The 24,519-nt window shown below is 41.8% G+C and overlaps 1 protein-coding gene across 2 annotated transcripts in view; it reads left to right on the top strand.

The window, feature by feature from the left end:
- Positions 1 to 24,519, top strand: part of adamtsl5 (ADAMTS like 5) — a 186,466-nt gene that overhangs the window by 131,121 nt on the left and 30,826 nt on the right. For both annotated transcript variants that reach the window (XM_049603092.1, XM_049603086.1), the window contains exon 10: positions 10,326 to 10,509. In XM_049603092.1, coding sequence (XP_049459049.1) covers positions 10,326 to 10,509 — 184 coding nt within the window. The remainder of the gene's footprint in view (positions 1 to 10,325; positions 10,510 to 24,519) is intronic.

Here is a 24,519-nt window from a genome sequence, read left to right as displayed (position 1 = left end):
GTCTGATATGTTACCATTCATCAATGTCTCAGTGAACACAAGGACGCAACAGTCCCTCACTCCTCGGTGAATGGATCTCCACAGTCGGGTGTAATCCATTTTCGTGTCCAGCGAGCTGACATTTGCCAGAAGGACGCTGGGAACAGCTATTTTGATGGGGTTAGCTCTCAGCCTAGAGCTCTTAGCCTAGAGCTAACCCCTCCGTGCTTCCCCTGCTCCCGTGTCCTGTCACAGTGCTGCCGGCGTCTCCCTGTCGGGACAGCTCCAGGAGAAACCATGGTCATCTCAGGGCTAGCCTGACGTAGCAGGCCAAGCTTGCTATACATCCTGAGCTCTCTCGGCCGTAGCGTTAGATCTCTGCAGTGGTTTCTAATGTCTGTTAGATACTTGCGACTGTATTGCACTGAAGAATTTACTTCTTGTTGCACCGTGTTTACTTCGCCGGTGTACACAGACGCTGCCGTAAGCATTGGTCGCACCACCATCTTGATTCAAACTTAGAGGCAAACTAAAAATACCTGTCTGGCCTCCACATGGGGAAGACAGACAGGACAGGACAAAACTCCGACCAATAATTGCATTCGGTCCGAATGCAATGATGACGAAATGGTTTCTTAGAACCATGTGAGAATGGTATAATTATGAGTTTTTATCTCTAGTGGAATTCACTTACATTTTAGTGTGCCATCAGCTTATCAATAGCATTTTAACCTAAACAAGTGTTTCTTTTACGTGGACTTAACTGGTGTGCCCCCACACAGTGTTCTCTAGTTTTTATGATTTGTGTAAACATTTGAAAATACTTTAAATAAACACTTGAAAAAACTAGTTTTGCAGCAACGTGCTTAACAAAGACAGATATATAATGCATATACAAGCACAGAGACGCAACAGCACATGAATGAGTTAAACCAGATTTAAAATAAAACAATTAATCAGGGAATCAGATTAAAAAAAACGGTGGAAGTGCTGTAAGGGGTAATAGGCTCTGAAATATACATAGGGCCGAGACTATGGAGAGATTTTTACACAGTTAGGATGATTTTGAAGTGTATCCTGAAATGAAGAGGGAGCCAGTGAAAGGATGCAAAATTAGGGGGGATATGACCTTGTTTGTTAATAAACTAGCAGCAGCATTTTAAACTAGTTGCAAATTGTGGAGATGGGAGCCTGAGAAATGCCTAGGTAGATGGAGTTACAGTAGTCCACCCTGGATGATACGAGTGCATGAATGACTCTTTCTAGATCAGTGAGCGATAGAATGCCAGGAATGCCTAACTTTGAAGATGGTTCTGAGTTGAAAGAAGCTGGACCTAACAATGGTATTTACCTGCCTTTTAAAACTCAGATCACTATCAAATTCATCATCAGTCTAAAGCCTTGTTTGCATGAAAAATTTACCCGGTATAATATGCCACGGCTACTTTATATAGACCATCCTGGTAAATCTGTTTCATTACATCAACCAGTATGACACCACTGAGCCAGGCAGGCACCAAAATTAAATTGAACTTCTTCTGCTTACTGTTGAGCATTTCACAAGGTAACAAAAACATCAGGTTTGAGTAAAGAACTGATTGTTTCCATTCACATCCTGTGCAGGTATTTCACAAACTGACCTGGCTCAGCTGCCAAGCAGCTGTTAACTATTGCTTCCTTCTGAGAAACTGTAAGAACACTGTCAGAGTCTGCTGGTGTAAGTTCTCTAAAACAGTGATGGTGGTTGTAAGCCTCCTCTGAACACTCTGCACTCTTTCATTTGACGACTCTATCATAGCTAGTATGAATATAGCAACACTCAAGACTTCTTCCAGGAGACTGGTATTTGGCTTTATTGCCTAAAATTTGACCTAGTACTTTGGTAACCCCAACTCTAAGTCTAAAGACTAAGGGTTAACCCTGATTCTTAAGGCAGATTTATACTTGTGCGTCAGCTCTACACAGAGCCTACACCATAGCCTAAACACATGGCCTATGCCATTGTGAGCATTTATACAAGTGCAATTATGTGTCTCTGTCACTCTGCAGTTACACGTCCAAAACGCTAGTCGGTAGTGAGGTTTCTGTGAAGTCCTGTAAAGTTTGACTGATTCAAAACACACCTAAAACACACAGCAACATGGCTTAATAGAGACAATTTCAAATACAAGTACACAAATCAGCTCCATTATAACTCACAGACAAACACACATTTTCCATACAAATAATAATGCTAATATTATTAGCTAATACCTATGGCATTTTACATTGTATAAGAGTATTAGTTGAGAGTTTCCTCTGCTCATATGAAACCAGGGACAACAGCAACCTTTAACAAAAGTGACATTACAACATTCAGCTCCATTGTGACTCACAAGGTTCTGTCAACTGTCTTGTACAAGACATATTCTAACCACAAATTAAAAAGCTAACATTATCAGCACAAGCCTGTGACATTTCACATTGTATATATTAGCCAGCTAGCTGAGTTTTTCTCTCTTCACAATGTATTTCTTATCTGTGAAATTAAAATAAAAATAAACAACAACAACTTTGTTTCCACTGAGAGAAATGGATTTCAAATTACAATTAAAACAGGAGGTTTGTGTCTTTGCGACGTCTAGTTACATTTCTGGGACGGTGCAAGTCAGGCTACGGTGTAGGGCTACACAGTGTCTATGCCTCAATGCAGAACTATAAATTCCGCTTTAAGGTTAAGACCACCTTTACCTCAGGCTTTATAAGTGTTGGGATTTGCTAAAGGTATGTTAATTATTGATTATTAATTACTAATTGTAATTAATTAAGAAACAAAATTATTATTGTATATTAATAATTCCGGGGTACCACCCAGGATACAGGGATCAATGACCAACCGGTATTTAGTCAAAAAGGCCCCCTCAAAAAAAGTCCTTGTCTCAGTTTGCTAATATAGGCAAATATTAACAAACAAATAATTTAGAAGGTGTGAACCCGAGCACTGACCATCACAACCAGCAGTTGATACAATAAACAATTCACAAATAACCACAGAGGACTGCTCTAGTAAAGTCACAGATGTTTCTTAAACAATTATGATTAAACAATCAAGCTGTTCACTTAATAAACACACTACACTAAAACTAGCTAACTAGGAGCAGTAAATCAAAGTATGCAAGTGTGTGTGTGTGTGTGTGTGTGTGTGTGTGTGAGAGAGAGAGAGAGAGAGAGAGGTGAGACAGAGAGAATGGCGGACGGGGCCTCCTGGGGGGGGGTCACAAAGACAGACGCGAAACATGTCAGGACAGATACTGATAAGAGTAAGGCAGGAAATTGAAGTGAAGATGGTGGATGTGAAAAACATCAGCAAGTAATGAGGGGGGAGACTAGAGCAAGACAATGGGTCATAAAACCGCTGGCCTCATGTGCTCCTAACTTGTAATCCACCCCCATTTTGTAGCAAAAACGCCTAAAATGACATACCCAAATTAAAATGACTGTAGCTTCTGAACCGCTCTGACTACATGCATGCATGAGGTCTTGCCAGAAATAAAACTCCTGAAGTTTCTTGTGAAAGTGTCAGAAACACTCTAGGTGATACAGAGACAGAGTAATTGGCCTCTGAAATCAGTAAAAAGTTGAAGATTTTGCCTAAAATAAAATAAATGTTTATTAATATTTCAGGATGAATAACTGTCTGTGGCTTCATCTGAGCAGGTAAATGACACTATGGGGCTATAGGCACACTATCAATGAACAATTGTTTCAAATTTGAAGAGGATTGCTCAAAGTATGACCATTCTACAGTGTTTTTTCCATGAAAAGATCCAGGCGGAGCTCCAAAAGACAAGTCGGTCACTCCACTTCAAAACAGTACTATCAGTGATCAAACAGCACTCAGCCAGCTTCTAACATTACACCTTATTGAAAATAGGTGTGATTATGATAGCCGATGTTGTTTTTGACACAGAAACACCATAAAGGATCACCAAATAAAGTCATATGAAACGTGAAAGTTATGATCCCACTTTCTAGACGGTCTATCTCAGCCAAAAATAGTGGTAGGAGTGAGACTCTTACCTTTTATAAACCAGCCAAGTCCCCACTGGCGGCTCCGCATAAGAACGAGAGTAATCATTTAACTTTCCCTTTGAAAAACGGCATGACATGACTTGTCACCACTCATCTCGATTTTGGACTTTGTGTGTTTAGGCTGGTCTGGTGCGAAATACATAATAAATTAAAGAAAAACGATGTTATTTTTGAAAAGTCAAGAGCTTCCTGAATCCGGCAATACCAAACATCACATGGTTTGATGACATAGTGCGCCTGGGAGATGCCATTTAACAGGGGAGGAGGGGAGCGAGGACGTCGGCGTCCTGGCTGATTTAGTGAGGTTAAAGTTAGACAAGATGGCGTCCAGTGAAATCAAATACACTGTATGCTCTAACAAAAAAGCTGTGCCAACATGTGTGTGTAGAGACTGTGGTAATGGCGAACTGCTCTAAAGGAGTTGCTCACAGGGCAATGTGTGACTTTACCACAGGTATAAGGTGTACATGTGTGTGCGTTTGAGTGTGCAGGTAAGTTAGTAAAAGAGAGAGAGAGAGAGAAAACGAAGAGGAGAGTGAGCGCTTGTAATTAGTGCGAGGTATCAGCGGTCGTGGAAGGAACACAATGGTCACTTTCCTACCCCTCAGAGGTCGGTAGACTAACTGGGGACAGCCTACCGTCTGCTGGTCTTTGTTCCAGATGGGAATGTGGCATATTGTGAGCACGCGACTGGCACAAACTAACAGCGGGTTATCCACCAAATGGCACAATCAGTTTGCTCTGGCAAGCACAACAATAAACAGCAATCAATGGTCAGATTATCAAAAGGACATGGTGGTCCTCAAAGTTCACAGTCACAGTTAAATCGTCACAGTTAAATCACACGCTAAATATAAAGTCTCTGCCCAGACTATAGCTCTCTTACTGGAGTCGCACGGCGCAACAGCATGTGTTCTGTCTGTTCCTCTGGGATGAGCATGCGGGGAAAACTGTAGTGTCCTACAGCGGGAGGAAAGATGCTGTCCTCGGCATGGCAGAAGAGGGATCAGCGGAGTCGACTCATTTGAAGAAGCGGGGCCTCAATGGTTCCGTCGTCCTCTGGAGAAAAGGGGGTTTTCTCCAAATCTCTGCAGATGTTGAGGAACGGCGGGGCGGCTTTCCTCCAGTTCTCTGTGGAGTGTTAAAACAGAAAGAAAAAGTTGTTTTTCCTCGTTCAGTGAGTCAAGAAAAAGGGCGGCCTAATTTGGTTGAATTCAAACATCTAAGGTGCTCCCTAGCAGTAACTTGCGCACAGAAACCTTTTGGCTTCCTTCCAGCAACTCGTCACTCTGGGATTGCGAGGGGTATCAGCACACAGCGGCAATTAAAGTCTCAATGACGTCAGAGGGGATTCCACCTGGACTTGGCCACTGTCGCCCAATAGGGAGCAAGAGTTTGAATTTCAAAAGTGATTTACACTTTTGACAGTTACCAGACTGATGGAAGCCTGGCGCATTTTTCTTTTGTTCTCAGATTTGGTGGTTTTATGAAGGCCTCTCTATTGTTTAAAACATGTGGCTGAGGTCCCAACACAGGGTTGCCAACTCTCTCGCATCTGGCATGTGACACACGCATTCACCTTCCATTTCACGGTCTCACTCTGCCCAACCAATTCTCACGCCAGCGACGAACGCTGGAAAAAAGGCTGGCAACTGAGTATTTTAGATTAATTTCAAACAACCAGACTTCAGAGAGGGGAGAGGAGAGGAGAGGAGAGGAGAGGAGAGGAGAGGGGCAGACTCCGCCTGACTGGCGTACCAGTTGAATGAAATGGAGTGCAGCCAAATGTTTCTGTGGAAAACTAATCTCTGATTGGTGCGCAATCCATATTTGCGCTTTGATTGGGCAGCTCTAGTCTCACAGTCAGCCAACTATGGGCCGTTTCACGCGGCGCCGGGGAAGACGTGACTTTTCAAGTGAACTGAGAGACGCTTGGCTGAACTTGAAGAAAGGTAAGTTGGCTCACTGGTAGTTTAATGTCTTCGGTAGCGCCCGGACTGTATACTGGATACTAGGGGTGACCCCGAATAGTCAATGATTCGGTGATTCGATTCGGAGAAGTCTGATTTGACTGCCAGTCTCGCCGTCGAATCATCGCAAAATGTGGTTATGTAACAAGACCGTACCATTCTGACTATATGAGGGTGCTCACTACTGCTGAACATCTTGATTTGACATAGAATGTATTTGTTTTCTAGTAATTCATAATATATAGCCTATTTTGATACAAACATCAGCCTAATTTCTGTTAAAAAAATAATAATAAAAAAATAATAAAAAATCGAAAATGACACGTGCATTTAATCAGTAGACATAATCATTACTAAGCATGAATAAATCACCCAGTTGCACAATCCAAATGAGCTGAGGTGAGTGAGTGCGCTGCAGAACCATCAGAGCAGCATCGAGGCCTACCGTGATTTAAAGTTAAAGTCCCACTGATTGTCACACACCTGAGTGTGTGAAATTTGTTCTCCGCATTTGACCCATCCCCTGAGGGAGCGGTGAGCATCAGCGGTGCCGCGCTCGGGAATCATGTGGTGATGATTTACGGTGGCAGAGCGCATAAACAAACACTTACGAGGAGGTATGTGCTCTCAGATCAAACTTTTTTGAAGGATTATTCGTTTACTTGAAGTGTCTTGAAACAAATTTCACCACTGATTGTTTTCTTGATAGACTCTGATTTTTTATTTATTTATTATCACTAGTCTGTCTGACCAGTGCAGCCGGGAGTGCGGCCGGGAGTGGGGATTTCAGCACCACGGACAGCGCATAAAAAGACTTGACAAGCGTCTCCTTTTAAATGTGTTTGCTGCTAGCCAAATTATACATAATAAATGAAGACAGTGACATATTTTCAATAAAAAACAATGAATTGAACGTTCATTTCAAACTTTTGTAGTACAACGAATTTCAGAATTGTGCGAGTGCAGCCGGAGAGTGGGTGGCAGTGTTTGATGCACGCAACTCGATATGGACTTGAAAGTCCGTTTCGGAGTGGGGTTGGTTCGGAACAGCGGTGTTTCGGAATTTAGGGCTGTCCCTGGCTGGGCAGTGCGTTTGCGCTCATCTAGAGCATCATACCTTGATGAAGTGAAAGGAATAAAGATAAAGATAAAATGATAACCCTTTTACTTTTATTATTATTATTATTATCTTATTATGCCAACTGAAGAATTAAATTTGTTTATTTGGGTGTTTTAGCTCTTTTCGCTGCAGCAGAAATTGACGCAAATGAGCTCATTAATCAATGAGGGAGAAAACAACATGATTCAACAATTGGTCGGCTAAAGGAGAAATCTGTCAAATCAGATTTGACTATGAAAATTCTTAGTCAGGGACACTCTACTACTGGATACACATACTGGATGTCCACTGGATCCGTCGCGTGCACGATTTGCCCGTGGCACGGATTCGCTCCGTCCCGTGCCGGGTATCAATGTCCACTGGAACTTTAGCGGCGCACACGTGAGCGGCTGGAATTGTCGGATCGCGAGATCATAATGTCACACGATAATTTGCAGAAACCCTGGAGGTATAAAGCAGGGCTGGACTGGGACAAAAAAATGGCCCTGGCATTTTTGGCCACGGCGGCCCACTATGATTGGTGAATGCCATACGCACACACTACACTGTTACCAAAATTAAAATATATCTCAGTTGTACCCTACGTGCCCTGGAAGAGAGTACCAAGGCTAGAAAATCAATGTGCTCATTCACTTCTCATATACATCTTGGTGGTAGTAGATGGCCACGGAGTACACAATGCCTATGGTGAAAGCACTTCTACAAGATTTTATCATTTAAATTTTTAATAAAATGTGTGCAAGTACAAATAAGATACATAAATGTCAGTTTTTTGTTTTTGTTTTTTTTTTGTCCCAGTCCAGCCCTGTACACAGGTCATTGAAAGTCCTTGAATTTATCTATTTCTGTATGAAATTGCATGAAAATAGGATTTCATAGTGTGAATTTCAAAATTTTCTTGAGGGACAACTCCCCGACCCCCCCCTTGAAATCTTTCTGTTTGTCACAACAGGACGTATTACTGGATTTTTTTAAGCAGATGCCTATACTACCATAGATTGATGAAATCGACCTTGATTTGCATATACATCTATGAAAGCATGTGGGGCTTAGGCCTATAGATATGAATATGTAATATGTATGCTCATTTCTTCTGTTTGCCTCATTGCCGCCGTGTCCACGTATGTTCGTGGCCACGCACGCACAAGCAGATATTGCGTCACAAGCTAAAATCTCACTCCAGTCCTCTGACCAAAGTTGGCAACCCTGCCCAACATACAGTGGTGGAAAAAAGTTTTCGGACACCCCATGCATTTGTGAAATATTGCATTAAGAATCACTCTTAGGTCTTCAAGTGCAATTTCTTTTAGTACAGTCACAGCCAAAATACTAAATAAATCCTAAAAAAGCCATTAAAAACTTAAAATTGATTGGTTCCATAAAAATACATAAGAAATTTTGAGTATTGGGTCATTTTGGTACCAGTGATGAAGGTCGTTCTTTTTATTAAAAGACACAATTTTTGTTGCCAAGCTTCGTTTCTACATAAAGCCAGCACATTTGAAAGTTCTTCAGACACAAAAATGGCTAAAACAAGGAACCTAACGCAGGAAACACGTCTGAAGATAAAGATTCTCAGCCAGGAAGAGTACAGCTGCCGCCAGATAGCCAGGAAGTGCAGGTGCAGTCCTTCAGCAGTTGGATACACTCTTCAGAAATACAGACGAACCAACAGCTTGGAAGACAAACCAAGATCTGGGCGTCCAAGGGTTTCTTCAGCAAGAAATGACCGCATCCTGATCCGCATGTGCAGGCAAAACCGCCGAATGACATCACAGGAGCTTCAGCAGCAGTGGTCAAACCAAACTGGTGTCCAGTGTTCCACCCGCACTGTACGTGGCCGACTTTTAGATCATGGCTTAAGGTCCTACAAGGCTATCAAGAAGACCCTGATCAATGAGAGACAGAGGTTAGCCCAGCGTCGTTGGGCCCAGGCACACAAGAACTGGACAGCCAGGAATTGGAAGAAAATTTTGTGGTCAGATGAGTCCAGTTTCCAGCTTTATCTTCCTCCTACTAATGTGAGGGTACGCAGAAGGCCAGGCGAAGCATTATCTCCAGCATGTACAGTACCTACTGTCAAGAATGGTGGACGCAGTATCATGGTTTGGGGATGCATGAGTGCTGCTGGTGTTGGTCATCTCACTGTCTGTGATGGCACATTGAACTCTACCAAGTATTGTACCATTCTCGAAACCCACATGCTCCCTTCTGCGCGTGCACTGTTCCGTTGAGGTAAAAACTGGATGTTTCAACAAGATAATGCCCCTTGCCACACATCCAAGGCCAGTAGAACTTGGCTGCAGGAGCACAGTATCCCGGTCTTAGAGTGGCCAGCTCAATCCCCGGACATGAGCCCCATTGAAAATCTGTGGTGGATTATCAAAAGGTCTGTTTCAAAGCATAAACCAAAGAATTTAGAAGAATTAAAAGCAGTAATTCAAGAAGAATGGGACAAGATTACCCCTCAACAGTGTGAAAGGTTCATGGGGAACATGCCAGCCAGGATTAGAGCTCTACTACATGCCAATGGCAGGACTACTAAATATTAATTTGATGATGTGATGGTTTATTTATTTTTTGTTCAGTTTTGAACACATTCTCTGTTATTTGTTGTCAAGAATTTAGTTTTGTTAGTTTTTCTTGTAAACAATAAACAAAAAAATATAATTTGTATTTGTTTGTATCTGTCTAATGCAGCCACACCTTTTGAAACACAAAAAAGATTTTTCCACAAATATTTCATGATAATATTTGAGATTGTGTAAAATTTTAAGGGTGTCCGAAAACTTTTTTCCACCACTGTAAGGTATAAGGAAAACATGTGATCCATTTAGTTGCCATGCTTTTTCACTCATCCCTCATTTAGTGTAGTAACCCTAGGGATTACAAGTGTAAAAGGACAAAAGAAAGGAAATGGACACCTGGACCAGTCCTCTAAAAGAGCTCTGTGGAGTACGAAGAAAATAGTTGACATTCAAAGTAGGTTCTTGACCTTAGAAAAAGTAGTTGATATAACACCACACCACAAGATTTATTGTATATTATATGATAGAGGTGAAGTTGTAAAGGTTACCCTGTACACTGCACTTCAAGGTATAATATGAAGGCAGATTAAATCAGAAAAGAGGAACTGAAACCTTTTCAGGCCAGCCTAGATGTTCCCATGCTCTCCTTGTGTGCAGGTGCTGGCAACAGACAGCAATCTGGGCATCGAGTACGAGTACTGGCTGCCACCAGGCCAATACGCCATTCACCATGGGAGAAGGAGTCCACTGCGTCAAGCTCACCACACTGCTAACTACCTCCCCTGGGATCAACACACCACCACCACCCGGCCTCCTCCTGTCACCACTCGACCCCACTGGTGTAAGTCCTGCCTCCAGCTTCATTTAACCTCCCTAAATACTGTATATTCATACATGAAAGCATGACTTTAAAGGAATAACTCAACTCAAAATGGAAGTTAATACATTATCTACTCTTCTCCAAGTCCAGCTTCACTGAAGTTGGGAAAAAGCTAAGGTTGTGTTCAAACAGACACAGCTGCCTCATTCATTTCAATCAGGCCATTGCATGGGCACCCCAGGCATCTGCAAAAAAAACAAAAAAAAAACAAAACAAAACAATGTAGGGTCATCTGGCTGGGCCTGGCTCAACTTTTTCCAGAACAACACAACATCTTAAAGTGGGGTGCTGTGTTAGACAATCAAATGCATGCAAGCACACATTCCTGGTAGCTTATCGATACCTTGTAATGTAATTCTACTGTCGTAAAATCCTTTCTCATATTATAAACCATTGTGCAGTGTTTTGGTGTATGATATGTAGGGCTGAAACGATTCCTTGAGTAACCCGAATAATTCGATTACTAAAAAGCCTTAAGGCATATTATTTGCCTCGAGGCTTCGTTAAATTCAGTACAACTATACAGCACACTGAGTTTCTGTTTATTTCTGTTAGACAGCCCACTTACGTTACTTCCGCTATAGAGCTATAAATTATTATTTATTAATTATTATTATGATTATCATGATTATCGTCAATAATGTGTTTGACATGTTATAATGAACATAGAAATATCACTGCCATGATGGTTTGCAGGTAGGGCTACATGTGATGAATTAGTGGCATGGGCACTATTAATAGCCACAGCCGTGCGTAATGGTCGCGCGTAATGACAGCTGTTCTGTCGGAGAACCACACTAGTGCGAGACACTCTGTAAAACTGCACTTCTTCTCTGGCATTTTTATAACTGACAGATCTAATGAGTGGTGGAGCGGGCACAGATATCGATGTGCAAACTGATTGAAGGGAGTTTCTGCATTAGTTTCACATTGTGTGTGAGTAAACAAAGCTTGTGCATGTGTGCCCACTAGGGTTGTCACGAAGGGTTGAGTGAAAAACTCAAAAAAAGCTTTTTCAGTCTCAACATGGAACATGCTTTCTCAACAGAACCGCAGATGCTAGTTAAATAATCAGAAAATGAAAAAAACAACAATAAAAACAAGATAATCACATTTTGTTTTCACTGAGTGCAAATAAATGCAAAATAAATAACCCAAAAATAACACAATTTGAAAATATTTTAAGGTTGTCTGAGGTATTATTCTTTTAACTTAGTGCAAATAATCCAAAAATCTGAAATTAACAATAGCAAAAATATGCAAACAACACTTGTCTGAGGTAATGCAAAAAGAAACTGGTTTTCTGGGGTAATGCAAACTGCAAAGAACAAAAATAGCAACAATGACAACATTTTTGGTTGTCTGAGGTAAGACAACACACAAAAGAAACAACAATTAGAACAATATTTTGAGGTATTAAATTATAAAAGTAGACAACAACCAGTTAAAATGAACATCACACAGTAGAAATGCTGTATTCTCAGCTACACTTTTTGTTTTGTTTTTTAAAAAAATGGCTGAAATTGAAAAGTGCACATATTTATTAAGGCACACAAGAGTTCAGAAAGTGCACTTTACTCTATGAATGACTCTTTAAGTGTGAATTTTCTTCGCTGTTTGAAGATTTTTTGCAATAAAGACAAGCATGTCAATGTGCTCCTCTGTGAGTCTTGCCCTTCTTGGGTTGCCAATGAGCCCTGATGTACTAAATACACACTCTGAGGCGCGACTTGAAGCAGCTTGTTAGGGGGTCCTTCTCAGCACTCAACTCAGGCATGGTTTCATATAATGTCAGCTCATTCCTGAACCTGCATTCTGGATCATCATCTGCAGATGCTGTTGGTGATGTATCATCTCCATGTTTCTTTTTCTCTCCCTGAATGTTAGACAAATGTCCCTTCAAATCTGTTTTTGATCTCTTTGAAGGCTGTGTAGGCTGGGTTGAAGATGATGTTTGCAAACCTGGGACTCTCTGAGTCTGCAGACTATGTGCATTATCCACAAGATGTTGTTTCACCTCTTCTTTTAATGCGGTAAATCTGTCCTTGAATCTGGGATCAAGAAAGGTGGCTGTGTTCAATGCCAGCTGTAGGTGCCTGTCCTCGTATCTGTGCTTCAGATCATTTCTTATTTTTTCTTTCAGCTGATGTTCTAGGTTACTGCTTCTGCCCTCCTCAGTTGGAAAGTGGAAAATATCTAGGGCTGTACCCAAATATTCGGATATTCGAATATTTGTTTCTATGGGTAGGTATTCGTTATGAAAATTTGGTATTCGATATTCGTTTTTTATTTATTTATTTTTTACATTTTTTTTTTTTGGTGCTAAATGTAGTCTTTTTGTTGTTGGTAAATGTAGGTTATCAATAAAAATCAAAACTTTTAAATTGCATTGTTAAGAATGTGAAAATATAGTATGGCCTACCAACTGAGCTTGTGTGCACGGCACGCTTGAGCGCATCCGTCTGAGGCTGTGGATCAGTGCCAAGTTTTACCACTTTATCACTATTCCCTCTAACTTGTAGCTGTTTTTTCGTTATCTTTTGAATTTAATATGAATTATGGAACCGTTGTCCCGTTTTGTACAATAAATTATTGTTTAAAGTTTCAACAAGTTTCTTTTGGAGTGCGTGACACAAGTGTGTTTTGAAAACGACCGCAAACTGTCACCTGCTCAACGCATCAGTACCTTCGGATGCCATGACAGTAAAAGGTTATAGATTAATTAATTAATATAGATTATAATAATAATGTCAAAATATCATTTACAGACCGATTTAACAGACGATCACTGTTGCCCGACCCACAGGTCCATTTGCGGGTCCCGCGGTACGGGTCGACCCGCGCATCACTACTCAGCTCAGTCTATAAAGGCTGTACACAACAGTAAGGCTATAAACATTATATTCTATTCAGGCCAGCAGAACCAGCAGCGCATGGGCTCTACAGTGCACGGCACTGCTGATTAACCATTTTATTGCAGCACAGAGTGTCTGCCAGCAACCAATTACTTGCAGAGGCTTCCTACAACTTGTTTCAACGGTTCCGATTTAATCAGAAGACAAATTAAACAGGATGACAATGTGAAAATCAAAACAAAGCATAGAATAATGTACTGAAGGAGACTGTTGTGCCATCACATTTTTTGTGGTTTGAGAGAAAAGATCCGGTCGCCGCTGTGCAAAACTCCGCAATACAGTTAGGTCCGAAAAAACCCCAGAGTCTGGAGAGTGCTCCTGCTACACTGTCAATAGCCAGACCCTTGTTAACAGCCAAGTGCGAATTGTGCCCAAAGCATGGGATCCATGTGTAATGCTCCTCAAATGCTTTCTTGTTATTTGATGCATTATCTGTGGTGATGGCTGCCATGTTGGTTATATCCAGCTTCCATGACTCCTGGACAATCTCCTCCAAAGCGTCTCTCAAGCTGTCCTCTGTGTGCTCTGAATGCAACCCAACACAGCTCAAACACCAGCTCTGCATGTCCCAGGACTTCGTTATAAACTGCAGGGTTACAGCCATGAAAGAGGATACAGCTCTGCTGGTCCAAAGGTCAGTTGTACAGGCAAAGTATGGTTTCCCTTGAAGCTGCTTCATGCGTGTTGGTTTTGTTGTATTGTACAACTCCGGGATTTCAGTGTACATGAAGTGGTTTCGTGAAGGAAGAACATACCGTGGATTTAGCTGCATGAGAAGTTGTTGGAACCCAGGTTTCTCCTCTGTGTAAATAGGAACTTGATCCTCACAGATGTACTCTGCCACAGCTCTGTTTAGTTTCACAGCTTCTGGTGACTTGGGGCCGTATTTTCGTTGCTTGTCAAACAGAAGTGGTAGAGTTGGCTGTGCTTGCTTCTTCTGTTTAGTTGCAGGTCGAGTTTTCTCTACTTCACTCTGTAACTTTAATAGAAAACAACACGTTTGAGTAACGTTAGCTAGCTAAAGGCTGCTAGCCGCAGCTAATGGCTAATAACAAAACAACCAACATTAATTGAGCAGCAAGCAGAAGCACTGTTTGCACAGGCTTGCCGAGATCTTTTGGTTTCCCTTCTTCATTTGCCTCGTATGCAAAATATTTCCAAACAAGGCTTTTGCCTTTTTCATTTTCGACCAAGACTGGCGGGTCTGGCCCTCCTGCAGCTGCACTGGCCATATTGTAGCAACAGAAATATGTGCGTGCATGCACGACAACACCGGTCCAACCGGGTCGTGGTGAGGGCTCTCTGCCTGCCGGTCAGACGCTGTCCGGCCTGCTGCACTGCCTGTCGAGTGCGCGCAACGGGCGCTGTGGGTGCGCGCACTGTAGTATCAATACCTTGGCAAATTAGTATCGTATCCGGATACGGCGTTTGAGTATTGATACTTTTCGGAATATCGATATTTTTGACAACCCTAGCGCCCACCTCCACAATGACTGAGATATAAGTGCACGTGAGGCTTTATGAATCCATAAGCTCCATAAGTTTAATATCCGGGCGTAAAGGGACCTTCAGATAACTTTAGCAGTCAGTCAGCGGGCTAACAGTGGTCCTGAGTCTCCGTAATTATGGCAATGATGACACTGAGTGACAGACCTGCCATTATGTGACATTCTCCTCTGGATTTAATATTTCTCCAATATGTCTCGTTAAACTGTTTCCACAGAAATACGCACTGTTGCCAACTCCTCAGTAAGAAAAGTAGCTATTGCCTGTCCTAAAAGTTGCTGGAAGTCGCTAAATGACGTCATCACCTAATTTGCATAATTGTCCATATGCATGTAATTGTAATGGCTGCTGTAGGAGAGAGGAATAACATTGTGGGAGAGACAAAAACTGAGTAAAAAAACTCCCTGAATATGTTTAGAACTACAAATGAACCTTCTTTCAGTGATTTATATTAGACAAAGAAAATTTTACACAAATTGCACCCCATACTGAATCAGTAAGGGACAGTACATTTTATTTTTCAATACTGGACGAGGGGCAACTCTGTCATCTCATGCCTTGGTTTGGCATCAGTCACATCACTTATCCTCAGTTTTACTATCCTTACTTTTATCCAGACTTCCACAGGAAAAGAGTTTGCTGCATTTCAGAGTTTTTCCTGGGGAAAAGAGTTTGTAACTTTTATGGACGCTAATGCACTACTCAGTCAATCAATTAACTTCACTACTGAAAAGCTATTTGACTCAATCAATCAATCAATAAATTTTATTTATAAAGCCCAATATCACAAATCACAATTTGCCTCACAGGGCTTTACAGCATATGACATCCCTCTGTCCTTATGACCCTCGCAGCGGATAAGGAAAAACTCCCCAAAAAAACCCTTTAACGGGGAAAAAAACAACGGTAGAAACCTCAGGAAGAGCAACTGAGGATCCCTCACGGACAGACGTGCAATAGATGTCGTACAGAACAGATCAACATAATAAATTAACAGTAATCCGTATGACACAATGAGAGAGAGAGAGAGAGAGAGAGAGAGAGAGAGAGATGCAGGTAATGACAGTAGCTTACAACAACATTATTGAAAGTAATAATATTATAGTTGTAGTTCTGGCTACTGTGGTACAATATGCTGAAAGTATATATTAATATCTGGCAGTATACATGTGTGACAATAATCATATGTGTATAATAACAGTAGAAGTATGACTAATGACTAATGATGGCAGCAGCAGCAGGAGGCATCTGGCAGGACCACAGCAGCAGCACAACCACACACGTCACGCTGTCCAGGCACCGCTGCGATATGAGTTAATCTGAGAGACAGTGGAGCACAAAGGCTCCGGAGAAGAAGCCGAGTTAGTGACATCCAGAATGGCCGAGTTAGCAAGATGCACTAATAGAATACGACAGAGAGAGAGAGAGAGAGAGAGAGAGAGAGAGAGAGAGAGAGAAGGAGAGAAGGTGCCCGGTGTATTATAGGGGGGTCCTCCGGCAGACTAGGCCTAAGTCAGCCTAACTAGGGGCTGGTACAGGGCAAGCCTGAGCCGGCCCTAACTATAAGCTTTATCAAAGAGGAAAGTCTTAAGTCTAGTCTTAAATGTGGAGACGGTGTCTGCGTCCCGGACCATAACAGGAAGATGATTCCACAGGAGAGGAGCCTGATAGCTGAAGGCTCTGGCTCCTGATCTACTTTTGGAGACTTTAGGGACCACGAGTAACCCTGCGTTCTCAGAGCGCAGTGTTCTGGTGGGATAATAAGGCACTATGAGCTCTCTAAGATATGACGGAGCTTGACCATTTAGAGCTTTGTAAGTTAACAGTAGGATTTTAAATTCAGTTCTGGATTTTACAGGGAGCCAGTGGAGAGAAGCTAAAACAGGAGAAATATGATCTCGTTTCTTAGTTCCTGTTAGTACACGTGCTGCTGCATTCTGAATTAGCTGGAGAGTTTTTAAGGACTTACTAGAGCTACCTGATAATAGAGTTACAGTAATCCAGCCTTGAGGTAACAAAAGCGTGGACCAATTTTTCTGCATCTTTTCGGGTCAGGATAGGCCTAATTTTCGCAATATTACGCAGATGAAAAAATGCCGTCCGTGAGGTTTCTTTTAAATGAGAATTAAAAGACAAATCTTGATCAAATGTTACTCCGAGGTTTCTTACGGTAGTGCTAGAGGCCAGAGCAGTGCCATCTAGAGAAACTATGTCATCAGATAAAGAGTCTCTGAGTTGTTTGGGGCCAAGAACAATAACTTCAGTTTTGTCTGAATTTAACATCAGGAAATTGGTGCTCATCCAAGTTTTTATGTCCTTAAGGCAGTTATGGAGTTTAGTTAATTGATTACTTTCTTCTGGCTTCATTGATAAATACAACTGAGTATCATCCGCCTAACAATGGAAATTTACAGAGTGATTTCTAATGATGTTATCTAAAGGAAGCATATATAGAGTAAATGGGATTGGTCCGAGCACAGAACCTTGCGGAACTCCAAAACAAACTTTGGTACGTAAGGATGATTCATTATGAACGTCAACAAACTGAAAACGATCAGATAAATAAGATTTAAACCAGCTCAGTGCAGAACCTTTTAGGCCAATTAAGTGATCCAGTCTCTGTAGCAGAATTTGATGGTCAATTGTGTCAAAAACGTCACTACTCAGAAAGTAGTGACGTCACCACCACACTACTGAGAATGCTGTTAAATTCGTAAGGGCACACCTTGTAGTGAGCTACTTCCCAATACTGATTATTCCTGACAGCATGAGAAATAGCAGCGTAGCATGAGTGCGTATGAAATCGGTCATTTGCATTACTGGTTGACAGCTCTGACTTTCAAAAAAGGAAACAAACGTGTTGCTCATTTCTCTCATTTCAGAGACTTTTCTTATTCTCTTTTATATATTGTCCTTAAATAAAGCTAAAGTAATCTAATAAAAACATGCAGTATTTCTTATCCGATTACTCAATTAATCGCCAGAATAATCGATGGAATACTCAATTACTAAAAGAATCGATAGACACTTTGTTTTGTCATTTTGTTTTGAGTCCCACCCACAGATGAACGCAGGCGCTTGGGTGAAAATTGTCCCTCTGTCTCATCATCATATGCCTTATGAGCTTGCATTTCAGAACTTGATGTTTGACTTGAACACTGAGCAATGTCACTTTTTTTGTGCTTTCTGGCCTTTTCAAACTTGTCTGAAGATGAAATTGAGATATAACATGTCTGATGTATGTAATGACTCCCCAGTCCATCTTGCCATGAAGTGGTGGTGTACACATCACCATATTTGTCAAGTCCTGACCAGTTTTTAGTTTTTGATTGTAAAATCTCCCATTTACCTTGGCTGATAGTATCAGAGGACTTACATGGCTTGCCACATTTAAGTACACATTCATAAGACATGCTTGGTCTTGTTGATGCCGTGAAAGTATATAGCAGCATGCGTGTAGATCTGAAAAAATAAAAGAAAATAAAAAACTCAGTTAAAATATGTGGACATGTTTGCGTTACCCTAACTCTAACTACTAACGGGGTAGAAAATTTTTTAGCTAAGTTAGCATTAGCTCTGTAAGTGACAAACAGATTAACATCATGAAAAAAAGACATGGGTGAAAGTTTATGCTCACCCTACTTTACTCCTTTGAATTCCCTCCAAAAAAATTGATTTCAGTGGAATTGTAGTCTCTTCTTTCTGGAAGGCAAGAAACTACTAATTTATGAGGACAGAAATGTCGCTGCATAACAGTAATGATACATATGTCAATGCCTTGTGTATACCTTGACCTTTTTGACCTCTGAGATGACTTCTGTGTATTTATTTGTTGTTTTACTGTTTATAACTCAACTCAGCATTAGCAGAGCCTAATATGAAGGCTCTAGGACGACATGGAAAAATTGATCTTTTGGAGCTGAAAATCAGCGGCCATCTTGGATTTGAGGTCAGAAATTGGTCTGATTATCAAAATGACATCAATTAGGAATTCCTCAACCCAAAAAGTCCAAGAAACAATGTACTATGCAGCATTGTAGGCCAAACCATTGAAAAGATAATTTCCAATATGGCCGAAGGTAGCCATTTTGGTTTTAGGGCTCTCAAAAAATTTAGCCCGCATTTTCACAAGGGGCATTGGGGCTAAATTTGTTTTTTAACCTTCATAGATGATAAATCCACTGAGAAATGAACCTCCGCTTTCTAAGGGTCACGGAATTGCTGGAAATGACCCAACTATTTAGCAGTTCATTACAGTGGTAGGTCAATAGGAATGATTTACCAGATAAGACTAACCCCCTGATGTCTCTCAGCTCATGTAGCAGTTTGTAGCTATGGTGATTGAACTGGTGGTCCAAAAGTCTTTAACATATAATGCTCAAGGTGTTTCTCACAGCCTGGCCAAGGTGCATTCTCAGTTTGACCCCAAGTCTGCATCAGCAGCAGTGTGATATTTAGAGGAAGCATTGGAATTAAGTTGGGATTTTTCCATCAGCATTGTGTTTCAGTTTTACTGATCTTGGTCATAGTGAAATCCCTGAACACCCTCACAGGTGTTTTCACTGATAACAATGAGATAACAGGTGCAGCAAACTAACAGGAGATGAGAGAAATGTCAGTCATTCACAGTCTGTACACACCCACAGAGTCCTGAGAGGAGATCCAATCAGGCACCATAATTGCTTTGCAACTTGTGTGGTGGGAGATGGGTTAAAAACGATCCATCTATAGGTCAATCAATTATATTTATAAAGCCCAATATCACAAATCACAATTTGCCTCATAGGGCTTTACAGCATACGACATCTCTCTGTCCTTAGGACCCTCGCAGCGGATAAGGAAAAACTCACCCCATAAAAAACTTTAATGGGGGGGGGGAAATGGTAGAAACCTCAGGAAGAGCAACTGAGGAGGGATCCCTCTTCCAGGACGGACAGACGTGCAATAGATGTCATACAGAACAGATCAACATGATAAATTAACAGTAATCCGTATGACACAGTAAGACAGAAAGAGAGACACAGAGAGATGCAGGACACACGGTAATGATAATAGCTTTCAACAACATTAATTAAAGTAATAATATTATAATAATAATTACGGCTATTGTGGAACAATATGTTGAAAGTATATTGATATCTGATAGTATACATATATGACAATAATCATATGTGTATAATAACAGTAGAAATGCGCCCTGCTCTGAAGCAGGGCGCATGCGCACGCTGCGACCAGCAGAGGGTCTCTCGGCGTCCTATGTTCTGCGTTATGAATGATTTTATGAAAGGTTTATGTTTTTATGCTGCTGATCGCCATGGACTAGTGCTTCTACACATTTTCCCATTGATTTGTCGTCATGGAGCTGTTTATCCTCGTTGTATTGTGGACTTTGTGGACCTTCAGCAACCTGTCGTTGGGGTTCGGCGAGGGTGCACTTCCTGGTCCAAGGATGCAATATGCTCGGGATTTCTTGCTGCAGTGGAATACACAGAGCCGAATCGCTGAGTTAACAGCAGACTTTCATCTGACAGGGTTACCAGATGAGATCCGACGGGATGTCAGTCTTAACTTTGGCAGCGATAACGCGAGGGGATTTAAAAGAAGGAAGAGGGGTAAAAGGGGAGGGGTCAGGCTGCGCCTAAAGAAGCGCCAGCTGACGCGCCTCCCCCTGCCCTCCCTGATCCTGGGGAACGCACAGTCGCTGCGGAATAAACTGGACGAGCTTCAAGGAAATGTTCGTTTCCTCCGCAACTACAAGGACTGTTGCGTCATGGCCTTCACGGAGTCCTGGTTCACAGAGCAGGACTCGGATACCGACCTCTCCATTGATGGATTTGGAGTCCCTTTCCGTCAGGATCGGGATGCAGAGATGACAGGGAAATCTCGGGGAGGGGGCGTGTGCATATACGTCAACAAGCGCTACTGCAGCTCTGTGACAGTGAGGGAAAGCCTCTGTTCCTCTGACGTGGAACTCCTGTCAGTGTCGCTCCGCCCATTTTACCTGCCCCGTGAATTCCCCCAGATATTCATCACAACGGTGTATATCCCCCCCAAAGCAAACCCATCTACTGCAACAAACACTATTTTTGATGTAGTGCAGAAACTGCAGTCCATGTCACCTGAAGCACCACATTTCATACTGGGAGATTTTAACCATGTATCTCTGAAAAAATCCTTAAAGAATTTTTATCAGTATGTTACGTGCACAACTAGGAAGGACAAGACATTAGACCTCTGCTATGGTACAGTTAAGGGAGCCTATAAATCACTTCGGCTGCCTCCACTAGGCTCTGCTGACCACAACTGTGTGCTTCTTCTCCCGGCATATAAAACTGTTCTAAAGAGGGGAAAAATTCAGACTAAAGAAGTCAAAATTTGGTCGGAGGAATCGACTTCTTGTCTCCAAGGGTGCTTTGACTGCACCGACTGGGAGATGTTTAAAGACTCCTGTACAGACATTGATGAACTCACTGATGTGTTTTGTTCTTATGTGACTTTCTGTGAGAATAGGATCATTCCCACTAAAACTATCAAGGTGTACCCCAATAACAAGCCATGGATGTCCAAGGAAGTCAGGTCTCACCTACAGCAGAAGAAGCTTTCCTTCAACTTCGGGGGACCTGCTGAACAACAAGTAGCTAAAAGAGAGCTGAGAACTGAAATCCTACGGGCTAAACAGAAATACAAAACCAAAGTAGAGAGCAAACTAGCAGAGAATAACCTTTCTACGGCCTGGTCTGGTATTAAGACAATGGCAGGCATAAAACAGACAAAGAGCACTCACATCACTATTGATGGTTTTGGGTCAAACTGTGATTTAGCCAGTGCTTTAAATAAATTCTATCTAAGATTTGACCAGTTTGACTCCAGCGAGGAAGTGAAGAGTCTGAGAGACAATCTTAAAAATGATCAACACTTTGCACTAGAACAGATAGAAGTGGAAAAGTGTCTCCTCTCTCTAAAAGCAAATAAAAGCCCTGGACCCGATAAAATTAGTGGTACTTTACTGAAGTCATGTGCAAAACAATTGAGTCCTATTGTTCATCACATTTTTAATGTGTCATTGAGTCAGCAAAAGGTGCCCAGGTTGTGGAAACAAGCAGAGATTATCCCTGTTCCTAAAGTCAGCAGTCACTCTGAATGATTTTAGACCAGTTGCCCTCACCTCTCTTTTAATGAAATATTTGAAAAACTTGTCAAATCAGAACTTCTAGGGAGAACAGCACATGCACTTGACCCTATGCAGTTTGCTTACAGGGCCCACAGAGGTGTTGAAGATGCCATACTTACCCTGCTGAATCTTTTATTTAAACATCTGGAGGGAAACAAAACCCATGTTAGACTGACTTTTATTGATTTTTCATCAGCTTTTAACACTATCCAACCTCACATTTTAGCCACAAGGCTTATCGAGCACTTTTAGCTGAGCCAGAATTTGGTGGGTTGGATCTTAGATTTTTTAACAGATAGAACACAAAGAGTCAAAGTGAATGGTATTTTATCTGAGTCATTATGTTCCTCTGCTGGCTCACCTCAGGGATGTGTTCTCTCTCCTTTACTTTTTATTCTTTACACAAACATGTGCAAGAGTGTTTATGAAAACAGGCACATTTTAAAATTTGCAGACGACACAGTCATTGTGAGTTTGTTGCATAACAATGAATCCAGCCATGGTCCAGTCTTGCAGGATTTTATTAGTTGGTGTGATCTTTCTTTTTTGGTGCTTAATATATCCAAGACAAAGGGCATGACTATTGACTTTAGGACACAGACTCCAAATTGTGATGCCACAGTCATTAGGGGCCAATCTGTGGAATGTGTGGAAAGCTACAAATATCTGGGGACTGTCATTGATTCTAAACTGTCTTTTAACAAGAATTGTGAAGCAGTGTGTAAGAGGGGACATCAGCGTTTGTTTTATCTTCAGAAATTGTCCAGTTTTAACATTGACAAAACTATGCTCAGGCTATTTTATCGAGCTTTTATTGAGTCCATGTTATCTTTTGCCCTGGTGTCCTGGTTTGGTAATTTGTCACTGCAGGATAAAAATTCCCTGAACCAGATTATCAAATGGGCTGGTAGGATAATTGGTGAACCTCAGCTCACCATGGCAGCCCTCTATGACACACAGCTGCAGCGTAAAGCCAGCGCTATTCATAACGACGGCTCACATTCTTTGCATGACGAGTTCCAGCTCCTTCGCTCTGGCTGTCGTTTTGTGGCCCCTAAGGGCAGGACAAAACGGTACAGAAGCAGCTTCATACCCACAGCAATTGTAATGCTGAACAGTAAAGCCATAAGGTGATTTTGCTTATATTGAATTTAGTTGGCCCCAGGGACATGTAGAAGCACTTTTCTTTTCTTTTCTATGTAGAAGCACTTCTTTACTCCTATTCCTATGACTATGACCATGTATTTTGATTATATTGTGTTTTTCTATTTGTGATTTGTCTGTCATGATGTCTGGGTGTGAATGTTTTTTATACTGGCATCGCCGAGTGCCTGTCTGCACAACAAATTTACCAGCCGGTATTAATAAAGAAACCTTGACCTTGACCTTGATATGACTAATGATAACAGCAGCAGGAGGCAGGACCACGGCAGCAGCACACCCACACATGTACATTGTCCAGGCACCACTGCGATATAAGTTAACTTGCAAGACAGTGGAGCACAAAGGCTCCAGAGAAGAAGTCGAGTTAGTGACATGCAGTACAGCCAAGTTAGCGAGATGCAGTAACAGGACATGAGCAAAAGAGAGAGAGAGAGAGAGAGGGGAGACAAGGTGCTCGGTGTATTATAGGAGGTCCCCCGGCAGACTAGGCCTAAGTCAGCCTAACTAGAGGCTGGTACAAGGCAAACTTGAGCCAGCCCTAACTATACGCTTTATCAAAGAGGAAAGTCTTAAGTCTAGTCTTAAATATGGAGACGGTGTCTGCCTCCTGGACCCCAACAGGAAGATGATTCCACAGGAGAGGAGCCCGATAGCAGCATTCGCAGAGCGCAGTGTTCTGGTGGGATAGTAGGGCACTATGAGCTATCTAATGGCCGGTATATACTGTGCAATTTTGGGCTGTCCCAAATGAAAGATGACCATCGTGGGAGAAACGTGGCGATATCTTTGGTCGTGGCTCTAAAATGGTGGTCTTACGTCGCACTGTGAGACAGGTTCCAGGACGCTCGTTGTCAATGTCTTGCGACCAAAGATAACCTGAGATAAAATTCTGACAGTGTCAGAAATTTAGGATGACTATCTCACAGTGTGACAGCTGTTACGACCTACGTCTTCTAATCAACCAATAGAAATGCAGCACGAAATGACGCAATGGTCACCACGACACCGACGCTAAACCCGAACAAATGATCGTTTGCCATGGAGGTAAAACAAACAAAAAGAAGTCTATGGAACTCCCAGAAAGAGGAAAGTTTGGTGGAGCTGTGGCAGCAGAAGCTTTGTTTATTTGATGTGTCCTCCAGCTGCTCTTCAGTCAGGCCTTTTTCCAACGGCCCTGAAGACTGCAGTCATTAAACCTCTCTTAAAAAAGCCTAA

The sequence above is a fragment of the Epinephelus fuscoguttatus genome, linkage group LG2, assembly GCF_011397635.1.
Source record: "Epinephelus fuscoguttatus linkage group LG2, E.fuscoguttatus.final_Chr_v1".
Lineage (NCBI taxonomy): Eukaryota > Metazoa > Chordata > Actinopteri > Perciformes > Serranidae > Epinephelus > Epinephelus fuscoguttatus.
Note: the sequence above shows the minus strand (reverse complement) of the source record. Positions and strands in the feature narration are given on the sequence as shown.